The sequence below is a fragment of the Hyperoodon ampullatus genome (assembly GCF_949752795.1).
Source record: "Hyperoodon ampullatus genome assembly, chromosome: 16".
NCBI lineage: Eukaryota > Metazoa > Chordata > Mammalia > Artiodactyla > Ziphiidae > Hyperoodon > Hyperoodon ampullatus.
This window is the reverse complement of record NC_136929.1, coordinates 69,979,145-69,995,080: the sequence shown is the minus strand read 5'-3', so window position 1 is coordinate 69,995,080 and position 15,936 is coordinate 69,979,145. Positions and strand designations below refer to the sequence as shown.

Below are 15,936 nucleotides of genomic sequence, written 5' to 3'. Positions count from 1 at the left end.
CTCAACAGTCGAGCCCACAGCTGCTCTGAAGGGGGCAGCTCACTACACATCCTCTTTGTGTTCTGGTGAAGGAGAGGGATCCCAGTTGCGGAACTTCAGATCTGAAAATTTTTTGTTGACTACTCAGAACAGACATGTGTATTATAAAATTTCACTGCTGATGGTATCAAAATCCTGAGTCAGTGATGCATAAACAAGTTCTTATAATCAAAAACACTGGTTTTAAGACTTGAGAAGTTTGGTGTTTCTTTTTTTTTTTTTTTAACTTGGTTGCTTTTATAGCATCCTACCACTAAATTAAAAGGTTTCCTCTAAATTACATATTAAAAATTAAAGTCACTGTAGTCATGTTAGATTTTCTTTTAAGAGAGAGGGACAATTACCCTTTATAATGTTTCTTTCCTACTTTCTGTAATACAGCTTTCTAGTTACACTTGGAAGCTTCCAGGAAGGTAAAATTAAAGCTTTAATTAACGTTAGTGGGAGTGTGCGTTGCCCCAGGAAAAGAGGTGGAACTTAGTTTCAGCTCCTGAACATTATGCAAGAGGTTACACATTTTAATCTTTCTAGTTCCAATAATAATGGTACTAAAAGGAATTTTAATAGTAGTAATGACTCTCAATTATTGAGTACTCTGTGTCATTCATCTTTAGGTTCTATGAGGTAGGTTGGCATTATGTATCCTTATGTTACCTAAAAGTTAACTGAAGCTTAGAGAGGTTAAGTAAGATCCAATAAGGGACCTAGGAGTCAAAGTCAAATCTCTCAGGTTCCAAAGTCTGTGCACTGAACTGTTATATAATAATTAAAAGATGTTAAAATAGTATCTCATAAGCAAGGCTGGTGAGATAGTTAACAAACTGAATAAGCTCCTATTAACTCTAGTGACATTGCTGGGTGACATGTTTATTGAAATATCTCTGAGGACAGTAATCCTGGGATCGTTTGACATTAGTGAAGTCCTACCTGTGTGGGGCACATTGTGGATTTTTTTAGGCCACTCAAACTTCAGAGGTAGAAAGTGATTTATTAAGTAAGCCCCTTGTATTCCCCAAATAAAACACCTTTTGATACAGAAGAGTCTCTCTAGACTTGTCTCACTGCCATGTCCTGCTGTGCTATGGCCATCTTTTCTCTTACAGATTACAGAGAAACCCAGTGCGAAACAATTATAAAGTGAAAATGTAGCTAGTATGCACTGAAATTGTTCGAAACTTGAGGTAGAAGTCAATGGCCTTTTTAGGTAGGTATGGGCACAAAGAGCTTTTAGAGTTTGTGTTTTCTTAAGTGAGGGAGAGGTTGGAACGTCCCAAGGTTTGAGAAGCACAAACAGGGACCTTTCTCTTTTCCTATGGAAATGTTTGAAACCCCTACAGGTTTCTTCGTGACAGGAGAAAATTCCTGTTGGATGGGTTGGGACAGCAGTGCTCTTTGATTCAGGGGAAGCAAACTGGAAGAAAAGCGCACAGTGCAGACTGAGAGGGGCAGCTTGCTGTTCACACAGCAGGCGAGATGCTCGCCACCCAGATCCCGCCTGGAAATATGAAGAAATGGGGTGGGGTTGGGTTCCTTCTGCAGCTCCGGCAGGAAAAGATAAAAGAGTTGTGTAAGTACTATAGAAATCAGTTTTAAGTGACTTATGCCATCTTGGAAAGTGAGATATTATAAAAAATTTTTTTCATGGTGACAGAAGTGATACATCATGTTCCCCTGTTCTTAGTTTTTGTTTGTTTGTTTGTTTGTGGAGAATTTCAAACATGTACTAAAGTGGGAAGACCGTGTAATGAACACAGTGACCATCAGCAGCAGTTATCAACTCATGGCCAATTTGTCACACTCCCAACCCCTCTCCCCAGTAGTATTTGAAGCAAATGCTAGAAACCATATCATTTAATCTCATAAGTATTTCAGCATGTATCTCCAAAAGATAAACATTCTTTTTTAAACAGAGACCATTATCACACCTAAAAAATTAAAATAATCCCATAACATCATCAAATATCTAATGTGTTCAAATCACCAGTGGTTTCATGAATGTCATACTTTCTCTTAACAGATTACTTGAATCCAGCCCCAGATCAGATCCACATAGTGCAATAGCCTTTAAAACAAAAATCAATAGGCTCCACCTCCATTTCTTTATCTTTTACTCTTTGCAACTTTTTATTGAAAAAATATCTTTTTTTTACTTCAGTTTCCTTCAGTCTGAGTCCTGCTGATTGCATCCCTGTGGCTTAGTGTAACATATTCCTCTTACTGTTTCCTAACTCTTGTATTTTCTGAAAATTGGAAATTATATCTAAAGGCTTGGTTAGTTATAGGGTTTTTTTTTTCTGTTTGTTTTTGTCAAAACTATTTCATAGTGTTTGCTTCCACCAGGAGGGGCTTAATGTCTATTTTGTTCTCTTTGGGCTGTTAGCAACCCCTGATGTTCAGTGCCAAGTCTCACGATGTTTTTGGTTTGCCCATCTCTTCTGTTCACTGTGACCCAGTAAGCGGGGGCTTCTGGGCAAGGTCGAGTCACACGCTGAGGTCTTCTAGCTTTGGACCACTAAGAATTTTCGGGGATCCATGACCCCAAAGTTTTGGTTTTTTAGAATGATTTTTGAAAAACATATCCTTCAATTAGTGAACCTTTATTAAATAAGTCAATCTGTACTAAAATACAGAACAAAGACAAATTTGAAAACTATACATCGCACACTGTTCTTATTGGACAAGTGAGACCATTCTTTTGAGCCTCCTCTGTCATCGTCTGTTTCTACTTGTTCTTTAAGTATCCATTGTTTACTCTGTGTTAATTTCATTTTACTACTTATTTAATGCTCCTTGAGACCCATGATGTCTTGAATGTGCAGACCTTGGATTCTTGCAGACCTTAGATTCCGTGCGCTGATCTCCTGCAGGAGAACCTCAAGCAGAACCGGGCCTCTGCAGATCTCTTTTCTCAAGTGGGCATGAGCCTTACTGCTCTGCCTTGTTTTCAGATGGCTCTCTCCTGAGCTTGAGCAAGTGGGCTTCTCTCCTCTTTTCCATTCTCCCCTCCTTCCCTCCCTCCCTTCCTTCCTTCTTCCTTTTTTTTTAAAATTTATTTTATTATTTATTTTTGGCTGTGTTGCGTCTTCGTTTCTGTGCGAGGGCTTTCCCTAGTTGCGGCAAGTGGGGGCCACTCCTCATCGTGGTGCGCGGGCCTCTCACTATCGCGGACTCTCTTGTTGCGGAGCACAGGCTCCAGACACGCAGGCTCAGTAGTTGTGGCTCACGGGCCTAGTTGCTCCGCGGCATGTGGGATTTTCCAAGATCAGGGGTCAAACACACGTCCGCTGCATGGGCAGGCGGACTCTCAACCACTGCGCCACCAGGGAAGCCCCCTTCTTCCTTTTCTCTTTACTTTTAAGCCTGCGTGATACTGTCTTCCCCAGGTCTAGTTTTTAACCTCTTGACACTGATAAAATCTATGTTGATGCACAGATAATCTTGGGAATGTTAAAATGTGAACTTGATTCTCTGTACCCAAAGCTCCCTTTCCAAATGAATAAGGATATATTCATTTAATAAACCCTAATAATAAGTTTCCACTCTGTACTAGGAGTGTAGGGAGACAGACAAGTTACAACACAGTGGAAATGCTGACAAGAATCGATGCAAAGTGCCGTGTGACAAGGAACAGATGCCTCTGCCTGGGAATAGTGGGGAATGGCTTAGTCTTGGAAGTGACATTTAAACTAAGTCTTCAAAGAATATGATTAAGACAGCATATTTGTGTAAGAACCGTTCAGGAGAACTTAGTGTAAAAGTATGTTGTTTTACTGGGACATGGAATTCAAATAATTGGCTAATGGACTTGACTTTTGAGTATAACAACAACTTACCATATTAACTTTGCTTGCTAGACATAGTGAGACTTGCTATAGGCTATTTCCTTCATATGTATGCAAATATGTGAGCATAAAATATCATGTTTATCACCATTCCCACACAGATAGTAGTGGGAAAAAATGACTTTTAGGCATGGGACGTTCCAGGATGTGGGTGGACAGAGTCACCTTCCATCCCCCACTGTGATAGGATCTCATCTTTTAGGATGAAAGGATGGCAGATTCCCAAGGTAAGGATTGCTGAGTTATTGCAGAGGTCTACAGATCCACATGTGCCTCAGCCATTTAGGTTTTTTTTTTCTTTTTTTTTTTTAAGGCCACACCATGCAGCATGTGGGATCTTAGTTCCCTGATCAGGGATCAAACCCATGCCCCCTGCATTGGGCGCACAGAGTCTTAACCACTGGACCTCCAGGGAAGTCCCAGCCATTAGCGTTTGACTGAGTATATTATAGTTTCCCATGTAGATGTAGCCCCGCTTTCCTAATGTATATAAAATAAATATTGTTGCTATTATAGTACAAAACCATTTAAAAGTATCATTGAAATCATAGTTTTAGCTCTGTCATTATGTATGGTTTTAAACAACAAGATAGAATTACTGTCTTGTATGTTTGGGGTATAAGTCTATGCTTGATGGTTAAGAATTCCTTGAAAATTTTTGACATTAAAAGGGGTCCTTATAATAGAGTGGTGAAGGTTAGCCAACATTGTAAATGCACTTAGTGTCACAGAATTGTACACATAAAAATCATAAAAATGGTAAATCTTGCATCATATGTATTTTGCCACAGTGAAAAAGTATATTAAAAAATTCCTTTAACTTACAGCAAAACGCACACATGCCAATAAGAGGATCTCATAGTTGAAGAAACTGGACATCATTAGCCTACAGCTTTGATTAATTTGGCAAATGTTTAACCGTTACCAAGCAGAGCCCTGCCCTGTAACTTTAAGTGCTCGGGAAAAATAGAGGGGACTGCATTTCTGCAGCTTGTAGTCTACTGGGGGTGGCAGTCAGCTCATCACTCTTGGTAAGTGCTATAAAAGGAAAACTATAATATACTTTGAAGAGGCAATGTTTATTAGCCCTTAAGAAGGCAGCGTTCTTTTTATTTTAGGTGAATATGCATTTTGAAGCTGTGTATTTTGCAAATGAGACAGCAATTAATTCATATGGTTCCTGGTAAAGCTTTAGATACCAGACTGAGCCAATCTCTTCAAGAACAGAGACTCTATGGGGTGGGGTGGGGCTTGCATCCACCGTAGGGTATATGTCACCTTTTCAGTGGAGAGGAATGGAGAACCGAGGCAGGGAAAGGGTCTATGCGATCAGCAAAATGTAAATGGAATCTTTCTGGGACATCATCATTAGCTAAAGTAAAACACTGTTTTTTTTTAACGTCTTTATTGGAGTATAATTGCTTTACAATGGTGTGTTAGGTTCTGCTGTATAACAAAGTGAATAAGGTATACATGTCCATTTATCCCCATATCCCCTCCCTCTTGCGTCTCCCTCTCATCCTCCCTATCCCACCCCTCTAGGTGGTCACAAAGCACCGAGTGATCTCCCTGTGCTATGTGGCTGCTTCCCACTAGCTATCTATTTTACGTTTGGTAGTGTATATATGTCCATGCCACTCTCTCACTTCGTCCAAGCTTAACCTTCCCCCTCCCCATGTCCTCAAGTCCATTCTCTACGTCTGCGTCTTTATTCCTGTCCTGCTCCTAAGTTCTTCAGAACCTTTTTTTTTTTCTTTTTTAGATTCCATATATATGTGTTAGCATACGGTATTTGTTTTTCTCTTTCTGACTTACTTCACTCTGTATGACAATCTCTAGGTCCATCCACCTCACTACAAATAACTCAATTTCGTTTCCTTTTATGGCTGAGTAATATTCCGTTCTACATATGTGCCACATCTTCTTTACCCATTTATCTATCAATGGACACTTAGGTTGCTTCCATGTCCTGGCTATTGTAAATAGTGCTGCAGTGAACATTGTGGTACGTGTCTCTTTTTGAATTATGGTTTTCTCAGGGTATATGCCCAGTAGTGGGATTGCTGGGTTGCATGTTAGTTCTATTTTTTAGTTTTTTAAGGAACCTCCATACCATTCTCCATAGTGGCTGTATCAATTTACATTCCCACCAACAGTGCAGGAGGGTTCCCTTTTCTCCACACCCTCTCCAGCATTTATTGTTTGTAGATTTTTTGATAATGGCCATTCTGACTGCTGTGAGGTGATACCTCATTTGTACTTTTGATTTGCATCTCTCTAATGATTAGTGATGTTGAGCATCCTTTCATGTGTTTGTTGGCAATCTCTATATCTTCTTTGGAGAAATGTCTATTTAGGTCTTCTGCCCATTATGGGCTTGGGTTGTTTGTTTTTTTGATATTGAGCTGCCTGAGCTGCCTGTATATTTTGGAGATTAATCCTTTGTCAGTTGCTTCATTTGCAAATATTTTCTCCCATTCTGAGGGTTGTCTTTTTTATGGTTTCCTTTGCTGTGCAAAAGCTTTGAAGTTTCATTAGGTCCCATTTGTTTATTTTTGTTTTTTCCATTTCTCTAGGTGGTGGGTCAAAAAGGATCTTGCTGTAATTTATGTCATAGAGTGTTCTGCCTATGTTTTCCTCTAAGAGTTTTATAGTGTCTGGCCTTACATTTAGGTCTTTAATCGATTTTGAGTTTATTTTTTTGTATGGTGTTAGGGAGTGTTCTAATTTCATTCTTTTACATGTAGTTGTCCAGTTTTCCCAGCACCACTTATTTGAAGAGGTTGTCTTTTCTCCATTGTATATTCTTGCCTCCTTTATGAAAGATAAGGTGACCATATGTGCATGGGTTTATCTCTGCACTTTCTATCCTGTTCCATTGATCTATATTTTTGTTTTTGTGCCAGTACCATACTGTCTTAATTACTGTAGCTTTGTAGTATAGTCTGAAGTCCGGGAGCCTGAATCCTCCAGCTCCATTTTTCTTTCTCAAGATTGCTTTAGCTTATCAGGGTCTTTTGTGTTTCCATACAAATTGTGAACTTTTGTGTTGTAGTTCTGTGAAAAATGCCATTGGTAATTTGATAGGCATTGCACTGAATCTGTAGATTGCTTTGGGTAGTATAGTCATTTTCACAGTGTTGATTCTTCCAATCCAAGAACACGGTATATCTCTCCATCTGTTTGTACCATTTTTAATTTCTTTCATCAGTGTCTTATAGTTTTCTGCATACAGGTGTTTTGTCTCCTTAGGTAGGTTTATTCCTAGGTATTTTATTCTTTTTGTTGCAGTGGTAAATGGGAGTGTTTCCTTAATTTGTCTTTCAGGTTTTTCATCATTAGTGTATAGGAATGCAAGAGATTTCTGTGCATTAATTTTGTATTCTGCTACTTTCCAAATTCACTGATTAGCTCTAGTAGTTTTCTGGTAGCATCTTTAGGATTCTCTATGTATAGTATCATGTCATATGCAAAGAGTGACAGTTTTACGTCTTCCTTTCCGATTTGGATTCCTTTTATTTCTTTTTCTTCTCTGATTGCTGTGGCTAAAACCTCCAAAACTATGTGGAATAATAGTGGTGAGAGTGGGCAACCTTGTCTTGTTCCTGATCTTAGTGGAAATGTTTTCATTTTTCACCATTGAGAACCATGTTGGCTGTGGGTTTGTCATATATGGCCTTTATTATGTTGAGGTAAGTTCCTTCTATGCCCACTTTCTGGAGGGGTTTTATCATAAATGAGTGTTGAATTTTGTCAAAAGCTTTTTCTGCATCTATTGAGATGATCATATGGTTTTTCTCCTTCAGCTGGTTAATATGGTTTATCACATTGATTGATTTGCCTATACTGAAGAATCCTTGCATTCTTGGGATAAACCCCACTTGATCATGTTGTATGATCCTTTTAATGTGCTGTTAGATTCCATTTGCTAGTATTTTGTTGAGGATGTTTGCATCTGTGTTCATCAGTGGTATTGGCCTGTAGTATTCTTTCTTTGTGACATCTTTGTCTGGTTTTGGTATTGGGGCAGTGGTGCCCTCGTGGAATGAGTTTGGGAGTGTTCCTCCCTCTGCTATATTTTGGAAGAGTTTGAGAAGGATAGGTGTTAGCTCTTCTGTCAATGTTTGATAGAATTCGCCTGTGAAGCCGTCTGGTCCTGGGCTTTTGTTTGTTGGAAGGTTTTTAATCACAGTTTCAATTTCACTGCTTGTGATTGGTCTGTTTATATTTTCTATTTCTCCCTGGTTCAGTCTTGGAAGGTTGTGCTTTTCTAAGAATTTGTCCATTTCTTCCAGGTTGTCCATTTTTTTGGCATATAATTGCTTGTAGTAATCTCTCATGATCCTTTGTCCTTTGTATTTCTGCAGTGTCAGTTGTTACGTCTCCTTTTTTCATTTCTAATTCTATTGATTTGAGTTTCCTCCCTTTTTTTCTTGATGAGTCTGGCTAATGGTTTATCAGTTTTGTTTATCTTCTCAAAGAACCAGCTTTTAACTTTATTGATCTTTACTATCCTTTCCTTCATTTCTTTTTCATATATTTCTGATCTGATCTTTATGATTTCTTTCTTTCTGCTAACGTTGCAGGGATTTTTGTTCTTCTTTCTCTAATTGCTTTAGGTGTAAGATTAGGTTGTTTATTTGAGTTGTTTCTTGTTTCTTGAGGTGGGATTGTATTGCTTTAAACTTCCTTCTTAGAACTGCTTTGGCTGCATCCCATAGGTTTTGGGTTGCTGTGTTTTCATTGTTATTTATTTCTAGGTATTTTTTGATTTCCTCTTTGATTTCTTCAGTGATATCTTGGTTACTTAGTAGCATATGTTTAGCCTCCATGTGTTTGTATTTTTTACAGATATATTCCTATAATTTATATCTAATCTCATAGCACTGTAGTCAGAAAAGATACTTGATATGATTTCATTTTTCTTAAATTTACCAAGGCTTGATTTGTGAACCATGATATGATCTGTCCTGGAGAATGTTCCCATGAGCACTTGAGAAGAAAGTGTATTCTGTTTTTTTGGCTGGAATATCCTATAAATGTCCTATAAATATCAATTAAGTCCATCTTGTTTAATGTATCATTTAAAGCTTGTGTTTCCTTATTTATTTTCAGTTTGGATGATCTGTCCATTGGTGAAAGTAGTGTGTTAAAGCCCCCTACTATGATTGTGTAACTGTTGATTTCCCCTTTTATGGCTGATAGCATTTCCCTTATGTATTGAGGTGCTCTTATGTTGGGTGCATAAATATTTACAGTTGTTATATCTTCTTCTTGGATTGATCCTGTGGTCATTATGTAGTGTCCTTCTTTGTCTCTTGTAATAGTCTTTATTTTAAAGTCTATTTTGTCTGATATGAGAATTGCTACTCCAGCTTTCTTTTGACTTCCATTTGCATGGAATATCTTTTTCCATCCCCTCACTTTCAGTCTGTATGTGTCCCTAGGTCTGAAGTGGGTCTCTTGTAGACAGCATATATATAGGTCTAGTTTGTGTATCCATTCAGCCAGTCTGTGTCTTTTGGTTGGGGCATTTAATCCATTTACATTTAAGGTAATTATCAATATGTATGTTCCTATTACCGTTGTCTTAATTTTGGGGTGTTTGTTATTGTAGGTGTTTTCCTTCTCTTGTGTTTCCTGCCTAGAGAAGTTCCTTTAGCATTTTTTGTCAAGCTGGTTTGGTGGTGCTGAATTCTCTTAGCTTTTGGTTGTTTGTAAAGGTTTTAATTTCTCTGTCAAATCTGAATGAGATCCTTGCTGGGTAGAGTAATCTTGGTTGTAGGTTTTTCCCTTTCATCACTTTAAATATGTCCTGTCACTTCCTTCTGACTTGCAGAGTTTCTGCCGAAAGATTGGCTGTTAACCTTATGGGGATTCCCTTGTATGTTATTTGTTGCTTTTCCCTTGATGCTTTTAATATTTTTTCTTTGCATCTAATTTTCGTTAGTTTGATTAATATGTGTCTTGGCGTGTTTCTCCTTGGATTTATCCTGTATAGGACTCTCTGCCCTTCCTGGACTTATAGACTATTTCCTTTTCCATATTAGGGAATTTTCCAACTAAATCTCTTCAAATATTTTCTCAATCCCTTCATTTTTCTCTTCTTCTTCTGGGACCCCCTATAATTCGAATGTTGGTGTGTTTAATGTTGTCCCAGAGGTCTCTGAGACTGTCCTCAATTCTTTTCATTCTTTTTTCTTTATTCTGCTCTGCAGTAGTTATTTCCACTGTTTTATCTTCCAGGTCACTTATCCATTCTTCTTCCTCAGTTATTCTGCTATTGGTTCCTTGTAGAGAATTTTTAATTTCATTTATTGTGTTGTTCATCATTGTTTGTTTGCTCTTTAGTTCTTCTAGGTCCTTGTTACACATTTCTTGTATTTTCTCCATTCTATTTCCAAGATTTTGGATCATCTTTACTATCATTACTCTGAATTCTTTTTCAAGTAAACTGCCTATTTCCTCTTCACTTGTTTAGTCTGGTAGGTTTTTCCTTGCTTCTTCATCTGCTGTGTATTTCTCTGTCTTCTCATTTTGCTTAACTTACTGCATTTGGGGTCTCCCTTTTGCAGGCTGCAGGTTTGTACTTCCCATTGTTTTTGGTGTCTGTCCCCAGTGGGTAATGTTGGTTCAGTGGGTTGTGTAGGCTTCCTGGTGGAGGGGACTGTTGCCTGCGTTCTGGTGGATGAGGCTGAAACTTCTTTCTGGTGGGCAGGACGGCGTCCGATGGTATGTTTTGGGGTGTCTGTGAACTTACTGTGGTTTTAGGCAGCCTCTCTGCTAGTGGGTGGGGTTGTGTTCCTGTCTTGCTAATTTTTTGGCATGGGGTATCTGGCACTGTAGCTTGCTGGTCGTTGAGTAAAGCTGGGTCTTAGCGGTCTTAGCGTTGAGATGGAGATCTCTGGGAGAGCTTTCACCGTTTGATGTTACATGGTGCCAGGAGGTCTCTGGTGGACCAATGTTCTGAACTTGGCCTGACATCCAGCCGGAGCACCAAGACCCTGTCAGCCACATGACTCCAAACTCCGGAACTCCACGCTCCAGAGGCCCTCCTCTGGCCGTGCTTCCTCTCCCCTTCCGCGCAGGTCGAAAACACTATTTTTTGATGTGTAACTTTTTGCATGGTTTCTAATACTAAGTCAAATTGGGGTCAATATTAACTTCCAAAAAAAGAGAAAGATACAGGTAAGGCTAAATAGCTATAAAATGCCTTCCTGAAAAGTCAGTTAAGGCTTCCTAATGTAAACGAAGAAATAATCTTTAGGAAAATTTATTTCTGTAGACCTTTGTCACTTTCCAGATTGTTTTTGCAGAGATTTGGATGTGTCGCAGGTCAAAATATCATGCTCAAAAATCACCGATTACACCTAGTAAGTGTGTAATTGGTAGGCTGTCCATCCTTCAGACTAATAATTATACCTTATTTTGTTTCTAAATCTTAGGACCTGGAATAGTGTATCACTTTCAACTTTTTATTATCTGTCAAGTCCCAAGATAGGTAATAAAATTTCAAAGAATTTCCCTAGGTTTTATTATGTGGTTTCCATTGAAAACACAGTATCACTTATAGCATCAGATTTGAATGTCTTGGTCAAACGTGTGAAGATGAATAGTAAAAATCCTGGTGGTGATGATCAAACACTATACTTTAAGGTTTGAATAGTAAGGAAGAGTTTCTCACATATTTGAAAACTGGCGTCTCTTCATCCCAGAAAGGGAGAAATAGATGAGAACAATTTTAATAATAATGACATTTTGTTTGTAATATTTAAAAGCCTCTAGTAATTTTTCTTGCCTGTATTTCTTTCTAGGAAAAGCCGTTGACAAAATCTCTACAACGTGGAGAAGACCCCCAGTTTGATCAAGTATGTAATATATGTTATATACTGCTTTTTATTTGTTTGAAGATGTACAAAGGCAAGGGCTGAATGCTCACTATGGTGTATTGATGAACTTCCTCAAAGAGGGTACAGGAGTGTGATCTTAGGAACTGTCCTGCAGCTTTTCCAGTGACAGCTTGTCGTAGATGTTTAGTAAATGTCTGTTGGTTTGAATTGGAAAGAACTGAAGTGTTGAAATAATAGGAGGAGGTCATCAATTAATATGAGGAGGTCATCAGTCTTTGGTTACCAGAAAAGATAAAGGAATTTCCATTCAAAAACTTATTTGGGTTCTTCTGAATAAATGGTACCATATGACGATCAGATCTCTGCCCTAGAGCTTTCTTATATTTTAACCAGCGTTTTGTTGAATGCCAGCTCTATGCTTGACACAGCACTAGGCTCTGGTGATACAAAATCTAGGACAAATTTTAGCAATCCTGTGTGAGAGAGAGACCACCTAAGCAATAATTATAAAACAGTATAGTAACTTAGATTCTAATAAAGTGATACATGAACAAAACAGTTTAAGACAGAATAAATACAAAGAAGGTCCTTTGAAAATAGATCAGGACTAGTAAAAGGACTTCCAACTCTAAACAGCAGGTAATAAACATAGGAAACTAGAATCTTATCAATCCTGGTTGAGTCACTTCAGGGGGGCTTTAGATGTGTTTAGAATGATGGATAACAGGACATCAGAGGAGGTCGGAAATGTGTTTGTGGTGTTTCCTAAATGTCTGCATTTAATGACAAAGAGGACACATGGTCTTCTTTATAAACCTCATTTGGTGCCAGTAGCAGAGGCAAAATCCCACTGGATGCACCATGGCCTGATCTAATACAGTGGGATTTTTATATTATCTTATGGAGAACACACAGAGAGTACGCTTTCTGCGGTTCTTTGAAATTGCCTTTAATGTGGAATCAAGAGGAAATGCTTTGGGTGTTAAAGTTCAGACTTGTTCCATCCAAAAATGTTAAGGCCTGACTATAGAGACAGAATCCTCCATTCTCTATTTTATAAACTGTTGGCTGAGGGAGACCTCACAAGTCTGCAGTCACGGCGGGTCTTGGAAGGCTGGTGCGGCCCTGGCTTTGCACTCTGTTGCTGGCAGAGCTGGCTGTTCTCTGGAACGCTGGTGGAATGGAGTATGGGCTTTGTCTCTCTGTGCCATGGAGCTGTGTCTTCTCTCCTCACATTATCCTTAGTTGCTGTTACCTGGTCCCGCCTGGGAGGTCAGGGACCTGGGGTGAATGTTTGGGGTCATTATTTTCGAAATGTGGCAAGTGTGGCTCTTTCCGTTCTCCTTAAGAACGTAAATATTATCTGTCTTCCATAATTTTTCACTCTATTTTATTTTCTTTGTCTCTATCCTCTTAGATTATCACTGTCCTTTCCTCAAAAAAATTGTGTTTTCTTTTTCTCCAGCTTAGTGTACTTCTTTCTTTTTCCTCTGGGGGAATAGTACTTTAGCATTTTAACATTACATATAATAGTTATCCCAAATAATTTGGCTTAGACACAGTGTCTCATTTATTATTCAGCACTCTATTTCTGCATTTCAGCACTGTGGGAAAGAGATAGACTTTGGGGTTTAAATCCCAACTTTGCCACTTAATTAGCTATAATACTTTTAACCTTGCTGCTCAAAATGTTGAAATGCAGAATCACTGCCCTGCCCTGATCTACTGAGTCAGATTCTGCAGCTTAACGAGATCTCCAGGTGACGCCCACCCACACTGATGCTTGAAAACCACTGCTTGTAACACATCTCTGTGTATTAAAGACACTTTAGGGGTGAACCAGTAGCGAGGTGGTCACTGAGGACTTTCAAATAAGGCACATGAAATTATCCTCTGATTGTATAATCATAAATTTATGCGTGAACCATGAGAGAAGACCACCTATGAAGTTGGTCTCATTTTAAAGAGATAGCAACATCCCCAGGCCAAGGAAATGTGACTGAAGTTGGTTCTTCTGTGGATTCAGTGAAAAAGAAAGTCAGCCAAGTCACCTTTGAAAGTGCCCGTCCACTGTTTCAACAGCAAATTATAAGAATTGTGGTTCTATTGGCAAGGCCGTGAATGTATCAAGCTCTCTTAGGGTTTTGATATCAAAGGTCCAAATTCTGTAATTCCCCTCATTCTGATTCCAAGCAGGAGGATGTTAGTCTGGAGTCACACAGGTCCATCTACGGGAGAAGAACACGCTGGTGACACCTCCTTGGAGCTATAGACTCCATTGCTATACTCCCGGGAGCAGTGGTACCCACAGAAGTGACATTTATTTAGTACTTACCATAGGGGAGGCACTGTGCTAAGTGCATCCTTTGGACAACAGACAACTGGTCCCTGTTTAGAGAATATTTTTATCAGTTTCTCCCTTTTAAATGTCCCTGGCATGAGTGATAGGCTAAAGAGAGCTGGGCTTCACTTTCAGTGCCTGATCCTGGGTGGCCCTGTTTAATCCTCCACTTGCCAAGCCCAGGATTCATTTTTCTCCTGTTAGAAATAGAAGCAAAAACAAAATAACAAGAATCATGTAATACTTTATAATTTACCAAGCCTCTTCTTAATTTTTTTATATTATCATTTTTATTATTTTGGTCACACTGCGTGGCATGCGGGATCTTAGTTCCCTGAGCAGGGATCGAACCTGTACCCCTTGCAGTGGAAGCGCAGAGTCTTAACCACTGGACCACCAGGGAAGTGCCTTACCAAACCCCTTCTCACGTATCGTGTCACCTGACATTACTCAACCCTTCCAACAAGCCCAAGAAGAAGGTCTCATCATCATCTCTGTGTTACAGCTAATGGAAATGAGTCCTGGAGAGGTTGCCCTATATTATATGACTAAAGCCTGAAGGGTCCGAGACTGGAATCCATATGTTCTAACTATAAAGCCTGCTTTTTACTCTGTAACATGCTTATATTTTTAAAAACTAAGTTGGTGAGAATTTAGAGGGGAGTTTTCAACAGGTAATGGATCTAAGATCCCATATCAGTTAAGATTAGGTTTGGCGGCAAATGGCACATAAAAATAACAGTGGCTTAAACAAGATAAAAGTTTATTTCTCTCTCACATTGAAGAAGCACAAAGAAAATCAGTCCCGTGTCTTTATATTTTTGTTTTCCTGTGTATGGCTTACATTCCCAAGGTCATCTCATGGTCCACTTTGGCTTCTGGAGCTCAGCCGTTACATCTGTGCTCCAGGCAGCAGGAAGGTGAAATGGAAAAAGAATCACAGAAAAAAAAAAACAAATAAAAAAACAGAACATCCTTGTACTGCACACACTACTTCTGCTTATGTCCAGTTGACCGGATCTTAATCACACAGCCACATATACCTATAAGAAAGATTAGGAAATTTTATTTTGGGCAACCATGTGTCCATCTAAAAATGAGGTATTTGGGGCTTCCCTGGTGGCGCAGTGGTTGGGAGTCTGCCTGCCAATGCGGGGGGCATGGGTTCGGGCCCTGGTCCGGGAAGATCCCACATGCCATGGAGCGATTAGGCCCGTGCGCCACAGCTGCTGAGCCTGCGCTCTAGAGCCTGCGAGCTACAACTACTGAGCCCTCGTGCTACAACTGCTGAAGCCTGCACGCCTGGAGCCCATGCTCTGCAGCGGGGGAGGCCGCCGCAGTGGGAAGCCCACACACTGCGACGAGGAGTGGCTCCTGCTCGCCACAACTAGAGAAAGCCCGCGTGAATTTTAACAATTTAAAAATTAAAAAGAAAAAATAAATAAATAAATAAAAATAAAAATGAGGTATTTTATAACTAAGGAAGAAGAGAAGAGTGGATACTGGGTATTACCTGTCTCTACTAGATATTATATAGCCTATTTTTTTGTCAAAATTCCCAGTAAAGAGTATTATGTACAATTCTCTACCTCTTTTTTTTTTCCATTGTGGAAATCTCTGAGAATTTGTCGGTTTCCAGTTTGAACTTTAAAACGTATATTTAGAGGTTAAAGCTTTGTGTTTCCTTAAGTTTTCTGTTGCTTTTCTATTTAATTAACTATTGGTTTAATATCTCTTATTTAACCTAATTACAATCTAAACACGTATAGAATAGACTTGGTTAAAAAAAAAAACCCTCTTGTTTCATAAATGACAAGATGTCTAAACAGGATTAATTTTTTGAAGCTCACTGTTAGTGGGAGAA

General features: G+C 39.1%; 1 protein-coding gene across 2 annotated transcripts in view; it reads left to right on the top strand.

The window, feature by feature from the left end:
* FRY (FRY microtubule binding protein) overlaps positions 1 to 15,936 on the top strand; it is a gene marked incomplete at both ends in the record, with an annotated part of 256,062 nt that overhangs the window by 63,000 nt on the left and 177,126 nt on the right. For both annotated transcript variants that reach the window (XM_079722071.1, XM_079722072.1), the window contains one exon: positions 11,696 to 11,749. In XM_079722071.1, coding sequence (XP_079578197.1) covers positions 11,696 to 11,749 — 54 coding nt within the window. The remainder of the gene's footprint in view (positions 1 to 11,695; positions 11,750 to 15,936) is intronic.